General features: G+C 41.6%; 1 protein-coding gene across 3 annotated transcripts in view; it reads left to right on the forward strand.

The window, feature by feature from the left end:
* LOC145343186 (uncharacterized) overlaps positions 1 to 19,382 on the forward strand; it is a 143,144-nt gene that overhangs the window by 94,717 nt on the left and 29,045 nt on the right. For all 3 annotated transcript variants that reach the window (XR_013886690.1, XM_080189200.1, XM_080189201.1), the window contains 7 exons: positions 1,553 to 1,782; positions 3,855 to 3,964; positions 4,950 to 5,054; positions 9,230 to 9,308; positions 14,029 to 14,143; positions 15,642 to 15,722; positions 16,929 to 17,093. Coding sequence is in view for 2 of the 3 variants with exons in the window: in XM_080189200.1 (XP_080045326.1) it covers positions 1,553 to 1,782; positions 3,855 to 3,964; positions 4,950 to 5,054; positions 9,230 to 9,308; positions 14,029 to 14,143; positions 15,642 to 15,722; positions 16,929 to 17,093 (885 nt within the window). In the remaining variant the exon portion in view is untranslated. The remainder of the gene's footprint in view (positions 1 to 1,552; positions 1,783 to 3,854; positions 3,965 to 4,949; positions 5,055 to 9,229; positions 9,309 to 14,028; positions 14,144 to 15,641; positions 15,723 to 16,928; positions 17,094 to 19,382) is intronic.

Raw genomic sequence — 19,382 nt, forward strand, 5'->3', positions numbered from 1 at the left:
AGTTTATGAATGGACTACATCATGAATCATGTCACAAACCTTTTTCAACAAATTAGAAGAAAAACACAACTATGATCAAGGATGGTAAGCAGGGGAATCAGGCGGGAAGGTTTCAAGTGTTTGTTCATTCTTTGGAATTAAACAAGTTCTAGTATGTATGTTCTATTCTGTCCTCCCAGGATCAACTACAACACTGGCACAGAGGAAATCTGAAATCTGGCTGAAGAGAACCCAGATTGTACCCAGTTTCTGAACATTGATGTTCCTGATCAATATAGCACTGAGACCTATCCTTGTATTCTAGTGCTTACACTACAGCTATAATCAGCTGGGCTACTGTATTCTGCCTTTCTTGTATTTACAAACACTGCTAAGTTGGGAAACTTGAATTAAAGGGCATGTTTTTCTCCAGAAATACTTGTGAACAAAGTGTTCCTTACTTGTTATTAATTCACCAAAATTAGCAAACTGAAGGAAATTTACCTTACAGTGCTAAAAACTGTCTACTCACTGTAAATTTTATTGCATAACATTCTGTGCTGTGCAGAATTATGTAGTGTTTGTTAAGTCAAGACATTTGGTTGCCAGTGTCTTTCAAGGTTCAAACTCAGCTCTTAAGCAAGCTTATATTAGAAGCAACCTAACCCGCACACCTTTGGACTATGGGTGGAAACCAGAGCACCTGGAAGAATCCCATGCAGACACTGGGAGAAAGTGCAAACTCCACACAGACAGCGACTGAGGCCAGAATTGAACTTGAGTCCCTGGCACTGTGAGACAATGGTACCTCACTATGTCACTGTGCTGCCTTTGGTTCATCTTGGTTCCAAACTCAAATAACCAATGGTGCTTTATGGAAGACCAACCCATACCCAAAAATGTTTGAAAATAGCCTATAGCTGTGTTGGGCCTCATTCTCTGGAACTGTTTCCCTAAACTATGACACTTTGCTATCCCCAACTTCAAAGGTTTCCTCAAAACCAATCTTTTCAACTGTTCCTCCAGTCTGCTTTCATTCACTCACTATTTCACATCAGAAATACTGTGGGACTTCACTATTTTCAAGATGCTATATAGATTTGTATTATGTTGAACTACCATCATCGTAAAATTGCAACTCCATTGCATGAACTGTTCAAATAATACATAGTAACATTAGCCGATTTTCTTTTCTTAAATATCCATGAATGATGGGAAGACTTAATTTTCCATTAGAGGTAGGATATTTTGCTGAAAGAAATATACATGTTGTCAAAGCTTTTTCTCTTGTACTCATCAGGACAGATTTGTAAGAATACCTGTTGTAAAGGGAATGGCAATTTATAGAGTAGAGAGTGTTGGTTTGTTTGCCAACACTCTAATGGGTAGAGGTGTCGCCATGGAGAATGCACAGAGGAATGGTTAACTACCAAGCATTTGTTTAAATTCAGTCATGTGGGTCAACTCTGTTTGGCCTTTGGTGCCAATAATAGATGGAAAAGATGTTGATTTGCAGTACTGAAAATCCATATCTGTCTAATCACTTGTTAACCATGTCTGTTTTCATATTAAGATTCAGAGCAACATGCTCTCCAGATGGTAGGAGAAGTAAAGGTCACCTACAGGGATCGAAAACCACCAATCGTGACCCTTGATGAAGCTATTGAGAAGAAATCCTTTTACCCATCATCTGGGAAGGGGTTACTTGTTGGTGATCCTGCTGGCGCTATTGCGGAGTCTCCTTGCAAAACTGAGGGTGAAATTAGAGCAGGAGAACAGTACCATTTCCACATGGAAACACAGGTAACTTCCTTTGATATTTAATGGATGTAAATGCAATTGATTAAAAATTTCAGGATATTAAGAGGTGCACGTTGTATAATTTCATTCATAAATTTTAACCTATTTTAAGATTGCGGTTATGGTTAAAAATCTCATGACTCCCAACCCCAATTATCTTGCTTGCTACCTCTCGGATCCATTTTCAGACCATTACAATGGAACTCCATTCATTTTTCTGTTTCAACATTGGGTTGCTGGTTCACCCAGAATACATCATGATCGACACTGGTGAGGCTATACATAGAGTAGGTACCCGCCTGGGTGGAGTGGAAGCCTATACATTACTGTTCGTGCAGGAATGGGATAAGTGGTAGAATCTGATTTCAACAGCCATAAAAGAAAAGAGTATGGAAAATGTAACAAGAAATATTGTAAAGAAACACTGAAGCAGCTTAAGATTTGAAAATGAAGGGCAGACATTTGCTGGCTCCTGAGTTTCGTTTACATGTATCCGCACTCTCTGAAATTGGTGACATTTATGGAGAGCCATATCCAGCAAACCACGCAGCAGATTCCATAGATGTACGCTGACCTGTGTGCCATTGTTTTGGTCTTGAGCTCTATCCGGCAGCGGTCGGGCAGGAGGGGGACAAGGCAGATGTCACCAAGGAGATACAAGTATGCCTTGCAAGGGAGGAGTAATAGCTGCCTTCCACATCTGGGGACTCTTCTTACTACATTCTGAATGTGGCTTTTCTGGCCACAACACGGCAATGTTGTAGAGATAGACTATGAAACTACAGACCAGTGAGTCTCAAATCAGCGTTAGGGAAACTATTGGAGAAATTTCTGAAGGAAAGCATCTATCTCAGCTTAGAGAGGCAAGGTTTCATCAGGAACAGTCAGCATGGCTTTATCAGAGGGAGGTCATGCCTAACAAATTTGATTGAATTTTTGAGGAGGTGACCAGATGTGTAGACGAGGGTAGTGCAGTCGATGTCCCACATGGGAGACTTGTAAAGAAGGTAAATGCAAATTAGACAGGTAATTTGATAAAGTGGATTCAAAATTGGCTCAGTTATAGGAGACAGAGGGAGATGACAGAAGGCTGCTTTAGTGACTGGAAGCAGTGTCCAGTGGTGTACCACAGGGATCTGTGTTAGGTCCCCTATTATTTGCCATTTATATAAATGACTATGTGGGGGGGTAGGATTAGTACTTTTACAGATGACACAAAGATTGGATGGGTGGTTAACAGTGAGGTGGAGTGTCTTGGGCTACAAGAAGATATAGATGGAATGGTGAAATGGGCAGATAAGTGGCAGATGGAATTTAACCCTGAAGAGTGTGAGGCGATGCACTTTGGAAGGAGTAATTTGACAAGAAAGTGCGCAATGAATGACAGGATACTGGGAAGTTCTGTGGAATAAAGGGACCTTGGTGTGTTTGTCCACAGATCTCTGAAGGAGAAGGGCGTGTTGGTAGGGTGGTGAAAAAGGTATAGGAGCACCTGTCTTTATCAATCAAGGTATAGGTTACAAAAGCAAGGAAGTCATTTTGGAGTTGTATAGAACTTTGGTGAGACCACAGCTGGAGTACTGTGTGTAGTTCAGCTAAATTAGAGGAAGAATGTGAATACTCTGGAGGGGGTGTAGAGGAGATTTACCAGGATGTTGCCTGGGATGAAACATTTAAGTTATAAAGAGGGGTTGGATAGGTTTGGGTTGTTTACATTGGAGCAGCGAAGACTAAAAGGCGACCTGATCAAGGTGTACAAGATCATGAGTGACAAGGACAGAGTCACAAAGGGAATAAGTTCAAGGTGAGGGGCAGGAGGTTTGGGGGATGTGAAGAAAAATTTTCTTACCCAGAGGGTGGTGATGGTCTGGAATGCGCTGCCTGGGAGGATGATAGAGGCAGGTTGCCTCACATCCTTGATGAGCACTGGGCACATCATAACACAGTAAGAAGTCTGACAACACCAGGTTAAAATCCAACCAATTTATTTGATAGTAAACTCACAAGCTTTCGGGGTTTGATTGTATCAGAAATAATTTCAGGATTGTGCTTTTTTTTTGTTTATTTTGGGATAGATTTGTCGGTGTGTGCCTACTGAAGATGGTTTGAATGTCCAGGCATCTAGCCAGTGGTTGGACTCTGTGCAACAAGCCATTGCCGGTGCCATTGGAGTACCTGTCAAGGAGTAAGCAGGACTTTCCTTTATTAGCACATTGCAACTAACTTGCTACAGTGACTTTCCAGCATGTATAACAGTTACATTGACATGGTACAAGCAAATTTTAATAGAAACACAAAGTAAAACGGGGCTTGATTTCTTAATCTTCCACATCATAAATTATGTTAAACTCACAAAAATATTTCTAACAAAATAACTAAAGAGACTGTGATAGAGCAGTCACAGTCATCAGGCTATCTTCAGCTTAAATGCACACTTCCATCACCATAAAGACTTTCCAATGGGTAACTATATCCACCTGTAAATTAACATAACAGTAAGCTATCATTCTTTAAAATGTATTTTCTTATTTTTTTTCCATGTTCCTTATTTCTCTCCCCCCACCACCCCCCCACAAGCCAATTCAGCTGTGATTGCTGGATAATACAGATCCCTGATTTTGTCATTCCTGTAGTCCACAGAGACAAGAGATTGTTGTGTCTTCATTTCTTTAGTTGATCATCTATGACATAGAAAATAGGAGAAATCAAGACCAAGTCCTGTATTGGGCCAGGCAGGACTGTAGTGTGTGGGTATGAATGACCCTACCTAGGCCATTGACAGCAACCTCAGATAAAAAAAATGTGGAAACGTGCAGCTTGAGTTGGTTTTGTGCTGAGGTTTTTTAGCAAGGTAACTAAAGGAAAAATATTACTGCTGATCTGTTGAAACATCAGCCAAAAATGCTGGAAATACATAGCAAGTGTATCGCTGGTTGGAAAAAGAAAGGATCACTGAAAGTTTTGTGCTCAGGACCTACACTTGAAACATTAATGTCTCTTTTCTCATTGCAGAACTGATGGACTGTTGGTAATGATAGTTATTTTAGATTTGGCATATTTGCAGTTTTAATCTTTTAACATGCAACTTAGTGAACAGTGACTTTTACTCCACTATTAGCCAATATCATCCTGGGGTTTAATCATTTGGGAATGTTTTTTTCTTTTCACAGTATTAACGTCACAGCTAAGCGTTTGGGTGGAGCGTATGGAGGGAAAGCTACTCGTGCCAATTTAGCAGCTTGTGCTGCAGCATTGGCTGCAACAGTGCTTTCCAGGTAGGATTCAGCTGTATAAAATATCTATTAACCTCTTAGCTTGTAGCTTGTAGAAACTTGATTAGAAGAACACTTCTTATACTTCCTGAGTGTGCCAATATGAATGTTAAAGGCTAGGATTGTTCTTCTTGGAGCAGAGAAGAAAGGCAAGAGGAGAATTAACAGAGGTGTTCAAAATTCGATTGGGTTTTGATGTGGTAACTAAAGACAACTTGTTTTCACTGGTATGGTGTTTGGCCACCAGAGTACACAGATACAAGATATGTAGCAAAAGAGTGAGGAAAGCTGAGATGTTTTTTAATGCAGTGAATGGTGGCACAGTGGTGCAGTGGTTAACACTGCTGCCTCACAGCACCAGGGACTCAGGTTAAATTTTGGCCTTGGTGACTCAGCATTTTACCACCTGGCTTGGGGCGGGTGAGGCTTGTAGAATGGAATTCTGTGTTGGCCTTGGTTGGGATTTTGCGAGCCTCATCCGAGTGAGGGCGTAAAATCCCGCACTGTGTGTGGAGTTTGCATGTTTCCCCCGTGTCTGTGTGGGTTTCCTCAGGGTGCTCCTGCTTCCTCCTATAGGTGGATTAGCCATGCTACATTGCCCCTGTGTCCAAACGGTGTCCCAAGATATGTATGTTAGGGGCATTAGTGGAGGTAGATGTGTGGGTCTACTGGGACAGGGCAGGGGTAAGCCTGGGTAAGATGTTCTGTCGCAGAATTGGTGCAGATTCAATGGGCAGAAAGACCTCTTTCTGCAGTGTAGGGATTCTATAATTCTATGAAGTTCTGTGATCTGGCAGGTGTTGCTTGAAAGAATAATGGAAGAAAATTCAATAGTTACTTGCAAAGTTGCGTAGTACAAAAAGAAAGAAACACAGGGCTATGGGGAAAGAATGGGACTAATTAAATAATAACCTGGTCTTGGGAATCTGCACTTTATGCAGACATCACAGCCAATATGTTTTGTTCTAGCAGCATTGTTAAAGAGTGGGTCTTCAACCTCTTCACACCTTCATCCATGCTTCCGAAGGTCATCCTGAGAGCAGAATCCACTGGAATCCAGCGATATGGATCCCTGCCCAAACTGCCATTTCTCCTGTTCCTAATACTGCCAGAAACTGATACAGGTTTATAAGATGTTGAGAGGAATAGATAGGATGGATTCTCAGAGGCTATTTCCCAGGGCTGAAATGGTCACTACGAGAGGACACAGATTTAAGGTGCAGGGAAGCAAGTACAGAAGAGATGTTAGGGGTAAGTTTTTCACTCAGAGGGTGGTGAGTGAATGGAATCGGCTGCCATCGGTGGTGGTGGAGGCGAACTCGCTGGGGTCTTTTAAAAGACTTCTGGATGAGTATATGGGATCTAATGGGATTGGGAGTTATAGATAGGTCTATGGCTTAGTAGGTATAGAAGTGATCGGCGCAACTAGTGGGCCGAAGGGCCTGTTTGCGCTGGAGTGTTCTATGTTCTATGTTAAAACAAGCAGAAAATCTTCCTAACAAAACTCAATTCCAAAGCATCTTCATCTGGCCAAACTGATAAGTTTGTCTTGCAATTAGAACAATACAATTTGCATTTTTTTCCCACAAAATCCCAATTCTTACCTGCATAAACCTGGTTTATGTATCACCTAAAGCAGACAGGAAGTGGGAGCTAGTTGGTGGACAATGTACGATGTTTAGCAGCTGGAAAAGTGGTTGGAAGGAAGTTCAGGAGGGGAATGGAGCAGGCATCCAAATCCTAGGAGGGAGAATTTGAAACTTGCTTCCAAAGGCCCAGAAGAGTACTCCTGCGCCAAGACGTGATCCTGTGATGGACTATTTATAATCAGCAAAATTTAATGACAAACTTCACAAGAATGTAAGGGAAATTGATTGATGTCTTTTTGAATTGTCTTGTATTCCACCTTGTTTAAAGGATCATTTGCAAGATCATAATAAGATAGAGTTGCATTATATTTAATCACAAGTGTGCTTTGATGCCTTTAGATTGAATCACTGCTCCAGGATCATGCCCAAGGTTGCTTTTCTGTAAAACCTAAAAGCTTTCTCAACCCCTTTTAGCTTTTTCAATCCACTTCACCCATCAAACTTGCAACTGACAACAAACACAAAAGGTTGGAATTTTCCCACAGGAATGGTACAGGCAGGGGGTAGGCTGTGCAAAGGTCCATTGACCATGGTTGGGATTTTCTGGTCTTGGGGCAAGTGAAGCCGAGAAACCCCACCCAAAGACTTCATGGATGCCTTTACCTTGAAGATTGGGACTACAGGTTCAGTTGTCTATCCCATTCTCCAGTTTTTCTCTCTCTCTCTGCTTGAAACTTCCTCTTAACTAAATTCTTGTCACTCTGCAGATTTCTCATTTACAAGATCTTGCGATTTCCAAAGCAGATCAGACCTTCAAATTGCATGTTGTATCCATCACCAAGGCAATATTTTAATCTGCAAACTTTGACTGTCAGCGTTCAGCTGGATTATTCTAATGCCTCTCTTTCTGATCTCTCACATCCTTCACTGCAATAACTCCAACTTACCCAAAATGCTGCTGTCTGTATTTTGTCTTGCATTACGATTCACTTTCCTATTACATAGAACATAGAACACTACAGCACAAACAGGCCCTTCGGCCCACGAGTTGCGCCGATCACATCAACTCCTACCTATAACCCCCAATCCCGTAAAACCCCATATACTCATCCAGAAGTCTTTTAAAACACCCCAGCAAGTTCGCCTCCACCACCACTGACGGCAGCCGATTCCATTCACTCACCACCCTCTGAGTGAAAAACTTACCCCTAACATCACTTCTGTACTTTCCTCCCCGCACCTTAAACCTGTGTCCTCTCGTAGCGACCATTTCAACCCGGGGAAATAGCCTCTGAGAATCCACCCTATCTATTCCTCTCAACATTTTATAAACCTCTATCAGGTCGCCTCTCAACCTACGTCTCTCCAGGGAAAAGAGACCCAGTTCCCTCAACCTAACTTCATAAGGCATGCCTCCCAGTCCAGGCAACATCCTTGTAAATCTCCTCTGTACCCTTTCAATAGCTTCTACGTCTTTCCTATAGTGAGGCGACCAGAACTGCGCACAGTACTCCAAATGAGGCCTGACAAGGGTCTTATAAGGGTCTTATTACCTTCAACCTGTTAATTTACACTGATTTCCTGGATGCTTATGTATTAATTACCTAATTTTTTGTCCTACTGTAACTTCATCCCATTCTATCTTCATAACCTGTTCCAGCCTTACACCACTGTCAAATCCTACAGCCCACTATTTCTAAGTGATTTCTCTCCCTTTGCCCCAACATTGCTGGAAAACGTTCAACTGCCTCTGCCGCAATCTCTGAAATTCATCCCCCACATTTCTGTTCTCCTTTAAAAATGTTCCCTATCTTGTCAACTAAACTTTCAGTCAATCCTCCTCATTTTTAAAATTTGTGGGCATCAATGGCAAGGCCAGCATTCATTGCCCAACTCTAAATGCCCTTGAGAGGGTGGAGCTGAGTTGCCTTCTTGAACCACGACAGTGAAGGTTTTTAATGTTAACGTAAAGATAATAGAAAAGTAGGAATAGAATTAATGGAAGCAAAGATAATTAAATATTCCATAGAAAGTCATGGTGTTTGTGCTGCTGTGGTCAGGCACTTGTCACCCATGCAAATAATTAGCTAGGACTGAACAGTGGAATTGGATAAGTAGTCCAAAGTTTCATTTCATTAGCTTTGGAAATTGGGGAAACATTTAGGTGGAATGACCATGCTGAATTGCCCCATGGTGTTAAGGAGATTAGCTAGGTGATTACGGGGATAGGGGCTGGGTGGCATTGTTGTCAGTGCAGACTCGATGGGTCAAATGGCCTCCTCCTGCGCTGTAGGGATTCTATGATTTTTGTATTATTTTCCATCTGAAGGTCAAATGGATGAACTAGAGTTCACAGCTTGGTAGTTTTTCTACGGTCTTCACCCTTCATGTGTGTTCTGCCCAAAGGTAGGTCCTTGGCTCATTGTCTGCTGATGGTTCGATGGGAATCAGTTATTGAACGGGGAGCCATTATTCTAGCCAACCTAACTGGTCCCTCTTTAAGGCCTTTTGAAGTGTTACTCTTAATTAATTAGTCAGCTTTTTCCTCATTCTGTGCTTCCTTACATGTGAACACATTGTTTCTTACAGACCTGTTCGATGTATTATGAACCTGAGCACCAACATGAAAACGATTGGCAAACGCCATGGTTATATTTTCAAATACAAGGTTAGAGTTCCAAAATCACAGAAGGCTTATCTTTATTACCAGCTTTCCTATGATGCACAATAATTTAAAGATGTTCATAAACAAATGATAAAAAGATATGTGTCGAACAATTGAAGTGGAAATGAATTTTAGAGAAAGATCATGTGAAAAGGTATGACTTTTTAAAAAATAAGTTTTTCCACTTGGGACAAATAGCAACTCTGCATTTTGGTAAGAAAAGTGAGGAACGTGTTACTTGAAAAAAAGAATGTAAATGGGTAGAGGATAAAAGGAACTTGGGAGTACATCTGTATGAGTGACATGGTGGCAACGTGGTTAGCACTGCTGCTTCACAGTGCCAGGGACCCAGGTTCAATTCCCGGCTTGGATTCCTGTCTGTGCAGAGGCTGCACATTCTCCCCATGTCTGCGTGGGCTTCCTCCGGGTGCTCTGGTTTCCTCCCACAGTCCAAAAGGTGTGTCGGTTAGGTGCATCAGCCATGCTAAATTCTCCCTCAGTGTACCTGAACAGGTGCTGGAGTGTAGCGACTAGGGAATTTTCACAGTAACTTCATTGCAATGTTAATGTAAGCCTACTTGCAATGCTAATAAATAAACTTATAAAAATTTACAAATCACGAAAATAAAGTTCAATAAAGCCTTAACAGAAAGCAAACCAAGCACTAGGGTTTATTTCTAAAAAGATAGAATTGAAAGGTAGAGAAATTATGCTAAGTTTGTACCTAACCTTGGTTAATTCACACTTGGTGTAGATTTGGTCACCATATTATAAAATGGATATAGAGGCACTGGAGTGGGTGCACAGAGATAAAACTAGAAGAGAAGGCTGAGGGCTAGTCTTTAAAATTTCAAAAATATTTGGTGGCATATACACAGAATGTTTCTGCTTGTGGGGAAGAACAAAACTAGATGCTATCAATGTAAGATAGTCTCCAATAATTTGGATATCAGAAGATAAAAGCAAAATACTACGGATGCTGGACATCTGAAATAACAGAAAATTCTGCAAAAAGCTCAGCAGGTCTGGCAGTATTTGTGGACATGATGTGGAGATGCCGGCGTTGGACTGGGGTAAACACAGTAAGAAGTCTGACAACACCAGGTTTAAGTCCAACTGATTTATTTGATAGTAAACTCACAAGCTTTTGAGGTTAAACTCTTCATCAAGTGAATGGAGAGTTTCCAGAGTAGGTGTTTATAGCAGAATACACCTGCCATTAATGCATCATAGTAACAGGTCACTTAGCACTTTTTCAACATTTCCCCCTCTCTAGTTCGGAAGAAGAGTCACATGGGACTCAAAATCTTCAGTCTGTTTCTCTTCTTAACAACACCATTGATGTGAAATGTGAGGATATCCCAAAACCAGAAGGGTAACTTGGAGTGGTGTATATTTTCAGCTTGGTATAATGTGAGAAAGATATGCAAACCAAGAAAGAACAGTTGAGTCTTGTTATGATCAATTAATAAAGATTATTTATTAACATAGAAGAAAACACACAAGACAAACTATAAACACTACAACAGCACACCTAAGTACAATAATAGCTATACACACGCATTTTCTAACGATATTGCCCCTTGTTCTGAACTACCTACATTTCCTGAAATCTGAAAAATGCCCCTTTTTTCCAAACAGCATCCAATGTAATATAATGCTATGGATTATATCCAGCAAATAATTACCATCCTCACAAGTTATTTCAGAATTCAGTATATGGAGGCGGCACAGTGGCACAGTAATTACCACTGCTGCCTCACAGCGCCAGGGACCTGGGTTCAGTTTCTGGATTGGGTCACTCTCTGTGTGGAGTCTGCATGTTCTCTCCGTGTCTGTGTGGGTTTCCTCCGGGTGTCCTGGTTTCCTCCCACATTCCAAAGATGTGCTGGTTAGGTGCACTGGCCATGGTAAATTCTCCGTCGGTGTGCCCGAACAGGCGCCAGAGAGGGGTGACTAGGGGATTTTCACAGTAACTTCATTACAGTGTGAACGTAAGCCTACTTGTGACCAATAAATAAATAAACAAACTTTAAAGAGATTCTTCTCTGTTAAAATTTTGATTTTAAATAACAGTCTTTCAGCAACAGCTTGGTTTTGGGAGCATTTCTGCAGCTGGGTGTGGCTATGATTGTACTGTTGCTCCAACTCTTTTTCCAGTTATCATGGCATGGACATATCTGCCAAAAACCTCCGACCTCATCTGCAGCTGGGATTCTCCGGTGCCGCTGCAGTGAACAGAGTTCTTGCTTGCAGCGGGGCAGCCACAGACAAGATCAGAGAATCCTGCCCACTGTTTTATTCTCTTTGATGCCATCCACCTTGTGGGTCAGGCTTTTAGCACATAAGTGAAAATTCCCTAATCTCCACTTTGAAGCCACTTCTTCAGTGCACCTTTGTTTTTCCCTAGTCAGTTAGATAATTCGCATCTCAAAAACACCTCTCCAGACAGCTGCACTTCTCAGTCCCCCTTTGATCCTATTTCTTTATCGTATTTTCATCCCAATTTCTTTTTATATTTTTTATTTTCCTCAATTCTTGACACTTTCAATAGATGCTGGCAGACTTGAGTTTTTCCAGCATTTATTTTATCAGGGAATCCAGAAAAAACCTCTTTATTCAGAGAGTGGTGAGAATGTGAAACTTGCTATCACTGGAGTAATTGAAGCAATTTGTATAGATGCATTTCAGCGGAAACTAGGCAAGTATAAGGGAGAAGGGAACAGAAGGTTGTGCTAATAGTTAGTGAGGAAGGATAAGGAGGTTCTGAAGAGCCTTTAATGGAGCATAAATGTCAACATTGACTAGTTGGACTGAATGGCCTATTTTTGTGCTGTACTATGTTTTTTTTATATATTTGTAATGCAAAGTCTTATTTGAGCAAATTAATGCCTGCAGTGAAAGGATTCTTGCATGTAGCCAGTAGAGCATTCAGTCTAGTCATACATCTGCATTACAACCTGCAGTGATCAGAAAGTACATATCCTTGTGCTGAATGCATCATTTTAATATTTGCTCATTCATCCAATTCTTTCAAGCCAGATTTCAGTTACCTTGTATGCCTTGTATGTCTTGTATGCCTCCAGCTTGTAGTCCTGTAACCCATTTCAAAATAGTAATTCAGCTCCTCATTCTTTAAACCCTCTCATGATTTCCTGTTGCTGCACCCCACTGATTATTTGTTGGAGAAAAGCAAATTACTGCGGATGCTGGAATCTGAAACCAAAAGAGAAAACGCTGGAAAATCTCAGCAGGTCTGGCAGTATCTGTAAGGAGAGAAAACAGCTGACGTTTTGAGTCCAGATGACCGTTTGTCAAAGCTTTGACATGCATTCAAAGCTTTGACAAAGAATCATCTAGACTTGAAACATCAGCTCTTTTCTCCCCTTATAGATGCTGCCAAACCTGCTGAGTTTTTAAGAACATAAGAACATAAGAACATAAGAAATAGGAGCAGGAGTAGGCCATCTAGCCCTTCGAGCCTGCCCCGCCATTCAATAAGATCATGGCTGATCTGTTGTGGCTCAGTTCCACTTTCCCGCCCTCTCCCCATAACCCTTAATCCCCTCTCTTATCAAGAACCCATCAACCCGCTTCTTAAAAATATTTAGCGAGGCAGCCTCCACCACTTCAACGGGCAGAGAATTCCAGAGATTCACCACCCTTTGAGTGAAGAAGTTCCTCCTCAACTCCGTTCTAAACCGCCTCCCCTTTATCTTGAGGCTGTGCCCCCTAGTCCTACTGTCTTTTTTGAGCGGGAAGAGTCTCTCCACCTCTATCCTATCCATCCCATTCATCATCTTATACGTCTCAATGAGATCTCCCCTCATTCTTCTAAACTCTAACGAGTACAAGCCTAGTTTATTCAGCCTCTCCTCATAGCTCAATCCCCTCAACTCCGGTATCAGCCTAGTAAACCTCCTCTGCACTCCCTCCAGGGCCAAAACATCCTTGCGCAGGTGCGGTGCCCAAAACTGCACACAGTACTCCAGCTGCGGCCTCACCAATGCCCTATACAGCTGCAGCAAGACCTCCCTACTTTTATATTCAATCCCCCTCGCTATGAAGGCCAGCATCCCATTCGCCTTCCTGACCACCTGCTGCACCTGCAAGCTGGGTTTTTGCGACTCATGCACAAGGACCCCGAGGTCCCTCTGCACCGTTTTTCCAGCGTTTCCTCTTTAGATTTTTGTTGTACAGTTGTATCGTCCTCTTAATAAATAAAAGTTACCCTTTTTTTTCTTTCTTTTGATACTCCAGTCTTTAAATGTTTCCCTTCAACATTAATCTATGAACCCTGTGTCTTATAAATGAGCTACTCTTGACTCAAAATCTCCATATTGATGCAAAGGTTAAAGATCTTCAAATCTTAGCTGAATGTTATACTCCAAATGTGGCCTCTTGAAGGTTAGGTAAAACTGCAAAGTCATTTCTTTCAGTTGATTAGTCTTGTCTCTAGTAATCACAGAATCTACCATTGTTTCATTGACTTCATTGCTCATAAACATTGAACCCACGGTTTAATGGTCCATTTATTAAAATTTCCACATCTCTTTCCCACACCATTGATATAATAATCGCAAATATGTAATCATGGGCTGGTGCACTGTCGAGGTCTGTAACTGCACACCTTTACCAAGTAGACATGTAGTCTTTTCAGACAACTACAAGTTGGTCACAATAAATGTTCCTTTAAAAAGGCAATTCTGTTGTTTTGTTCCAGGTGGGGTTTAATGAGGATGGTACACTAAATGGAATTATCATGACTTACTACTGTGACTATGGAAGCAGCCCAAATGACGACGAGATTAGAATTGGCTTCGATTTTTCTGATAATGGTAAAGTATCTAATTTAAGAATGCATGTCCACATGTTATCAACATTTGAGCCTTGAATTATAACTGTTCATTCCTTGAGAACCTTAATCTGGAAACAAAGGGGTTCTTTTTTCAGCTAACCAAAATTGTCATCTAGTTCATCTACAATGCTGAATAATATTTGACTTTTAGAATTAGAATTTTAATAAATAAAGTTTGAATAAAATCACTTGCACTATCACATGACAAAATTGATCTTTATTGTTTAAGCATGCAAAGTAGTTAACAAATTATCCGACAGGAAAAAAAAATCCAATCTGTCCGTAAGACCATGAGATATAGGAGCAGAATGAGACCATTTGGCCCATGGAGTCTGCAGCACCATTCAGTCATGGCATCATGTTCAAACATGCCTTAAGCTCTTTAAGGCAGATTTCCATTACTGGTTCAGGTACTACAAGTTGGGCCATTCTCTGACATGGCATTCCTGAGGTCTGATTGAACGCACACACATGTTATTTTCATTTCAAATTGTTGGGCCCAATGTAGGCCTGAAGTAGAAATGGAGGCAGATTGATGCCAGAATCAACAGTTTAGAAGAACCCACACTCTTTCAGTGGGACGTTAGCCTAGTTCTTTAGTTGATTGTTGAATCTCTAGTCCAGCCTCACCTCCAATCCCTTCACTCTCGACTCAGCCTCCATATCTCCCTTGCCATCTCTATATCCCTCTGGCTAAAATGTCTGGGAGAGTTGGGGGGGTAGGAGGGGAGTCTGCTAACAATCCTGCTGACTACACAACAGCTATTTAACACAAGGATCAGTGTCCATTGCTTTCAGGCAAGGTTCTTGCCCTTTTCTCAGGAGGAACTGCCAGCCAATTGGATGACTAGCAGTCCTGTAGTTTCAGCAGCAGCAGGTGGGAGTGGGATGGTCATTGCTGGCACTACCTGATATAGGCAGCGATTCTCCCAAAAAATTCTGAGTGTCGAATTCGCATAAACCCTAACTCTGCAGTCCAGACACCCCCTCCCCAAAGCAGGCTGCTACAACCCCAACCCCGATGGGCAGCCCTGATCGCTGTCCTCCCTCGCCCACCGATTCCATCTGCAGAGTGGCAACAAGAACCCCTCCACCCGCATCAATCACCCGCAGAGGCCCCGTCTCCTTCTCACTGCCCTGATGCTACTGTCAACTGTGAACCACTCTGGTTGGGTGATGGGGGAGGAGGAGGCTAGCGAACCCAGAGACTTCAGTCCTGCACCTGCTAATGACATTTAAGTTATATTAAAATTAGGAGGTACATAATTTATTCTGTTCCGTGCCTATTTCCGGCGTGGAGCTGACGGTGCCCAAGCCTGGGCACCCAGTGGGGATCCTGCAAAACAGCCCCCGTTAGAGTCTGCTGGCCCACTGCGCTTAAAAAAAATGCACAGAGAGATGAGAGAATTGCCCCCTTACTAATTCCCCTTTTTTCTCCTATCAAATCTGTGACCTGACTCCCTTTTTCCCTCTTGCAGCTTACAGGTGTAAGAACTGGCAGCTGATCCCTGTAGCAGCTAAAACGAACCGTGCAGCCCACACATGGTGCAGAGCTCCAGGTAACACAAACTGTTTAATTTTGCCTCATTTGCACTGAATGTATAAAGGACCCACAAATTGTATGTTTGGGGGATAAACTGAAGCCATAGTATTGACTACATCAACATATGGAAGCATGAGTGATGGCCAGGCACTTTGCCACTGAGGATAGTCAGAAACTAAGTCCAGAGTAATTATTCCATGTGTCCTGTTAGCTGATTGCTCAGTTGTGGATGATAAATGATGTCCTGCACAGAAATAGTTGAATTGGGGAGGATAGAAAAAAAAATAGTAGAAATGTTTTATTTCTTTGCTTTAAACTAATTTGCAATGTCTAATCAGTTCCATGCAACTAACGAAACCTCAAAGATTTGTGCTTAATACAGTTCTGTGTCACTCAAAATGAAGTATATTCTCAGACTCAAGTTGATGAATATAACAAATTGTTTTACTAAAGACATTGCTCATTTCAAGGATGATTATCAAAGAGATTATCTTGGCTTTATTGTGGCAACATATTATCCTGAAGCTGTTGGTTTTAAGACAATAATCTTGCTTCCTTGACCTAGCATCAAATGCCACCCCAGAATATTTTCATTATTTTGCACAATATGTCCTTTTGATGACCATCAAGCTTAAGGTGACAGTCAACCGCAAGTCATGAGAAATGGAGAAAACAGGTGACAGCGTTTCCCCTAGTATCCAGTTTGTGTTAGGTAAATGGGATTTTCCACACCTCCCACCATGTATTTTAGAGCAGCAGAGGCAGCCCTTCTGGACCTGCTGCTGTTGATGGGGGTCTCCCGTTTTATGCACCCGCCACTGCGGTGAAACCCACGGCCTAATTTTGTTGCTAGTACAAAGTAAATTAGAATTGAACTTCTTGTTAAAGTTGAAACTAAAATTCAAGATGGAGATGAAAATTAAACTAAAAGGACAATTATTTGCCACAATCATTTAAATGAATGAACCAACAGTGTGATCTTGGTAATGTGGTTGAAGGGGGATCTTTGTCCAGGACACAGGAGAATTTCTGCTGGTTGAATGGACCTTGAACACAAAGTTTCATCTGAAAGGCAGCACTTGTGACAGTGCAGCACTGAAATGTCAGTCCAGATTTGTATTCTCCCGTCAGCTGTGTGCCATGTTCAATTCTAATATCCTGTATCAGAGTTCCACCAACTCAGACAAGCTGACACACAAATATAAACTTTCTCCTTTTACAGGTTCAACGCCCAGCATATTTGTCATTGAAACAATCCTGGAACATGTGGCCAAGTTTCTGTCATTAGATCCAATCATGGTAAAGCAGAAGAACTTGTATGCTCGAGGAGACACTACACCAATGGGCTTTGTCCTACCTTACTGCAGCATCCAGGAACTTTACTCATGTGAGTTCTGAGCTGTATCTGAAGGATTGTGATGCTGTGACAACCTATTATTATCTTTTGTAACTAAAGCCATGGTTGGATGGTTTTATGTCTCTTGCTAAATCTTTCTGACTACTCTCTGTTAACTTCTGGAACTCTGTAGCACTGAGTCCTGATGAAATAGCTGAGCAATCTAAACACAATTCAAAGATAAATTTTAAGAATCACCAAAAGGCCCTCTTGCACACATTGCATACAGCACATCGCACATTGCTACTAATTTGGCTGTCATCTTAAATGTGATATATATTTTCACTCTGTCTTTGTTTTCAGAGCATCATGTTAACAATGAAGTGGTTTCACTATTTTATTTATAATTGTTCTTCATTTGCTGCTGGTTGACAAAGTGCAATGTCTATAATCCAGGACCGAGGAAGGAAATGGTTTTGTAATGTATCCTCAATCTGCTGATATTCTGAAATTTCCCCCATTTATACTGGAACAGAGATTGAAATTTTATAATCTGTGACTGTATTTCCTGATATTTGGACTTCTCGTGATAACTGAGAAAGCTCTATACGGACATTAGCAGATAAAACACATTGGTAATGGCCAGTAGAGACATAAGCACATGCTCCCTAAGGGGGACAAATACTGTACCAGAAATCCTTTCTAAAATCATCCACCTTTAATCTCTCCTGGTGCAAACCATATCATTTTGTTATTTCGCAGCCTTGCAAAGAAATCATAACTCTCACCTTTGCCAGCGTTACACAGTAAACCTAGCATAACAAATCTGAGAGCAGATTACCTGTCCAAGTTCTCAGCTGAAGAGTCACATATTAGAATGGGAGCACTTGTTGGAGTGAGGGGTTAAAAGTGGAATTAGTGGAAAATTAGGGATAACTAGAGGTGTGATTGTGGCCATGAGCTGAATGGCCTCTTCTACACTGTAGGGATTCAATGTTTCTCAGGTTGACAGGCTGTGACTAGTGGTGTATCGCAAGGATGGGTGCATAGGTCCCAGTTATTCAAATTTATATCAATGATTTGGGTGTGGGGATCAAATGTAATATTTCAAAGTTTGCTGATGGCAAAAAAATTTGGTGGCGAGTTATGTGGATCACGCAAAGTGGCTTCATGAAGATTTGACAGACCAAGTGAGTAGTCTGGAACATGGCAGATGGAGTATATCTGAAAAAATGTGAAGCTACCCACCTTGGTAGGAAAAACAGAAATACAGAATATTTCTTAAATGGGCCGAAATTGGGAAATGTTGCTGTTCAAAGAGACCTGGGCATTCTTCTTAAGTCAATGAAAGCTAACATGCAGGTGCAGCATGTAATTAAGATGGCAAAAAGCCTTCATTGCAATGAGATCTGAGTACCAAAGTGGGAATATCTTGCTCCAGCTATATAGAGATTGGTCAGACAACACCTGGAGTATAGTGTGCAATTTTGTCTCCCTGACTAAGAAAGGATATTCTGGCCATAGGGGGAATCCAACAAAGGTTCACCAGACGAATCCTGGGGATGTTCTATGAAGAAACAGTGAGGAGGCAGGGCCTGTATTCCTTTGTGTTTAGAAGAATAAGAGATGATCTCAGCGAAACATACAAAATTCTTACAGGGCTCAACAAATAGAGGTGGGAAGAATGTTTCCTGTGATTCCCAACCATGGAGACAGTCTTAGAATAGGGGTAGTCCATATAGGGCCAGGATGAGGAGGAATTTCTTCAATCATGGGCCATGAATCTTTGGAATGCTCTATGCCAGAGGGCTGTGGTGGCCAAGTTATTGAGCATGTTCAAGATTGGGATCAATAGATTTCTCAATACCAGTGACATGTTTTATTTTTTATTAGTCACAAGTGAAGCTTACATTAACAGTGCAATGAAATTACCATGAAATTCCCCTAGTTGCCGCATTCCGGTGCCTGTTCAGGTCAATGCACCTAACCCACAGAATATGGGAGGAAACCGGAGCACCCGGAGGAAACCCACACAGATACGGGGAAAGCGTGCAAATTCCACACAGACAGTGACCCAAGCTGGAATCGAACCCCAATCCCTGGCACTATGAAGTCACAATGCTAATCACTGTGTTACCGTGCTGCCCGTCATTCAGGAGTACGAGGAAAATGCGGGGAATGGCTTTGAGGTAGAAGATCAGCCATGATCCAGCTAAATGTCAGAGCAGGCTGGAAGGACCAAATGACCTACTGCTACTTCCTATGTTCATAAACAGGGAAAATTAGTTTTTCTAGAATTGAGTTTATAACTTAATGCCATCTTACTTGCGCGGAGTGCTA

This window comes from Carcharhinus amblyrhynchos, chromosome 5 (genome assembly GCF_965287045.1).
Source record: "Carcharhinus amblyrhynchos chromosome 5, sCarAmb.v2.hapA, whole genome shotgun sequence".
NCBI lineage: Eukaryota > Metazoa > Chordata > Chondrichthyes > Carcharhiniformes > Carcharhinidae > Carcharhinus > Carcharhinus amblyrhynchos.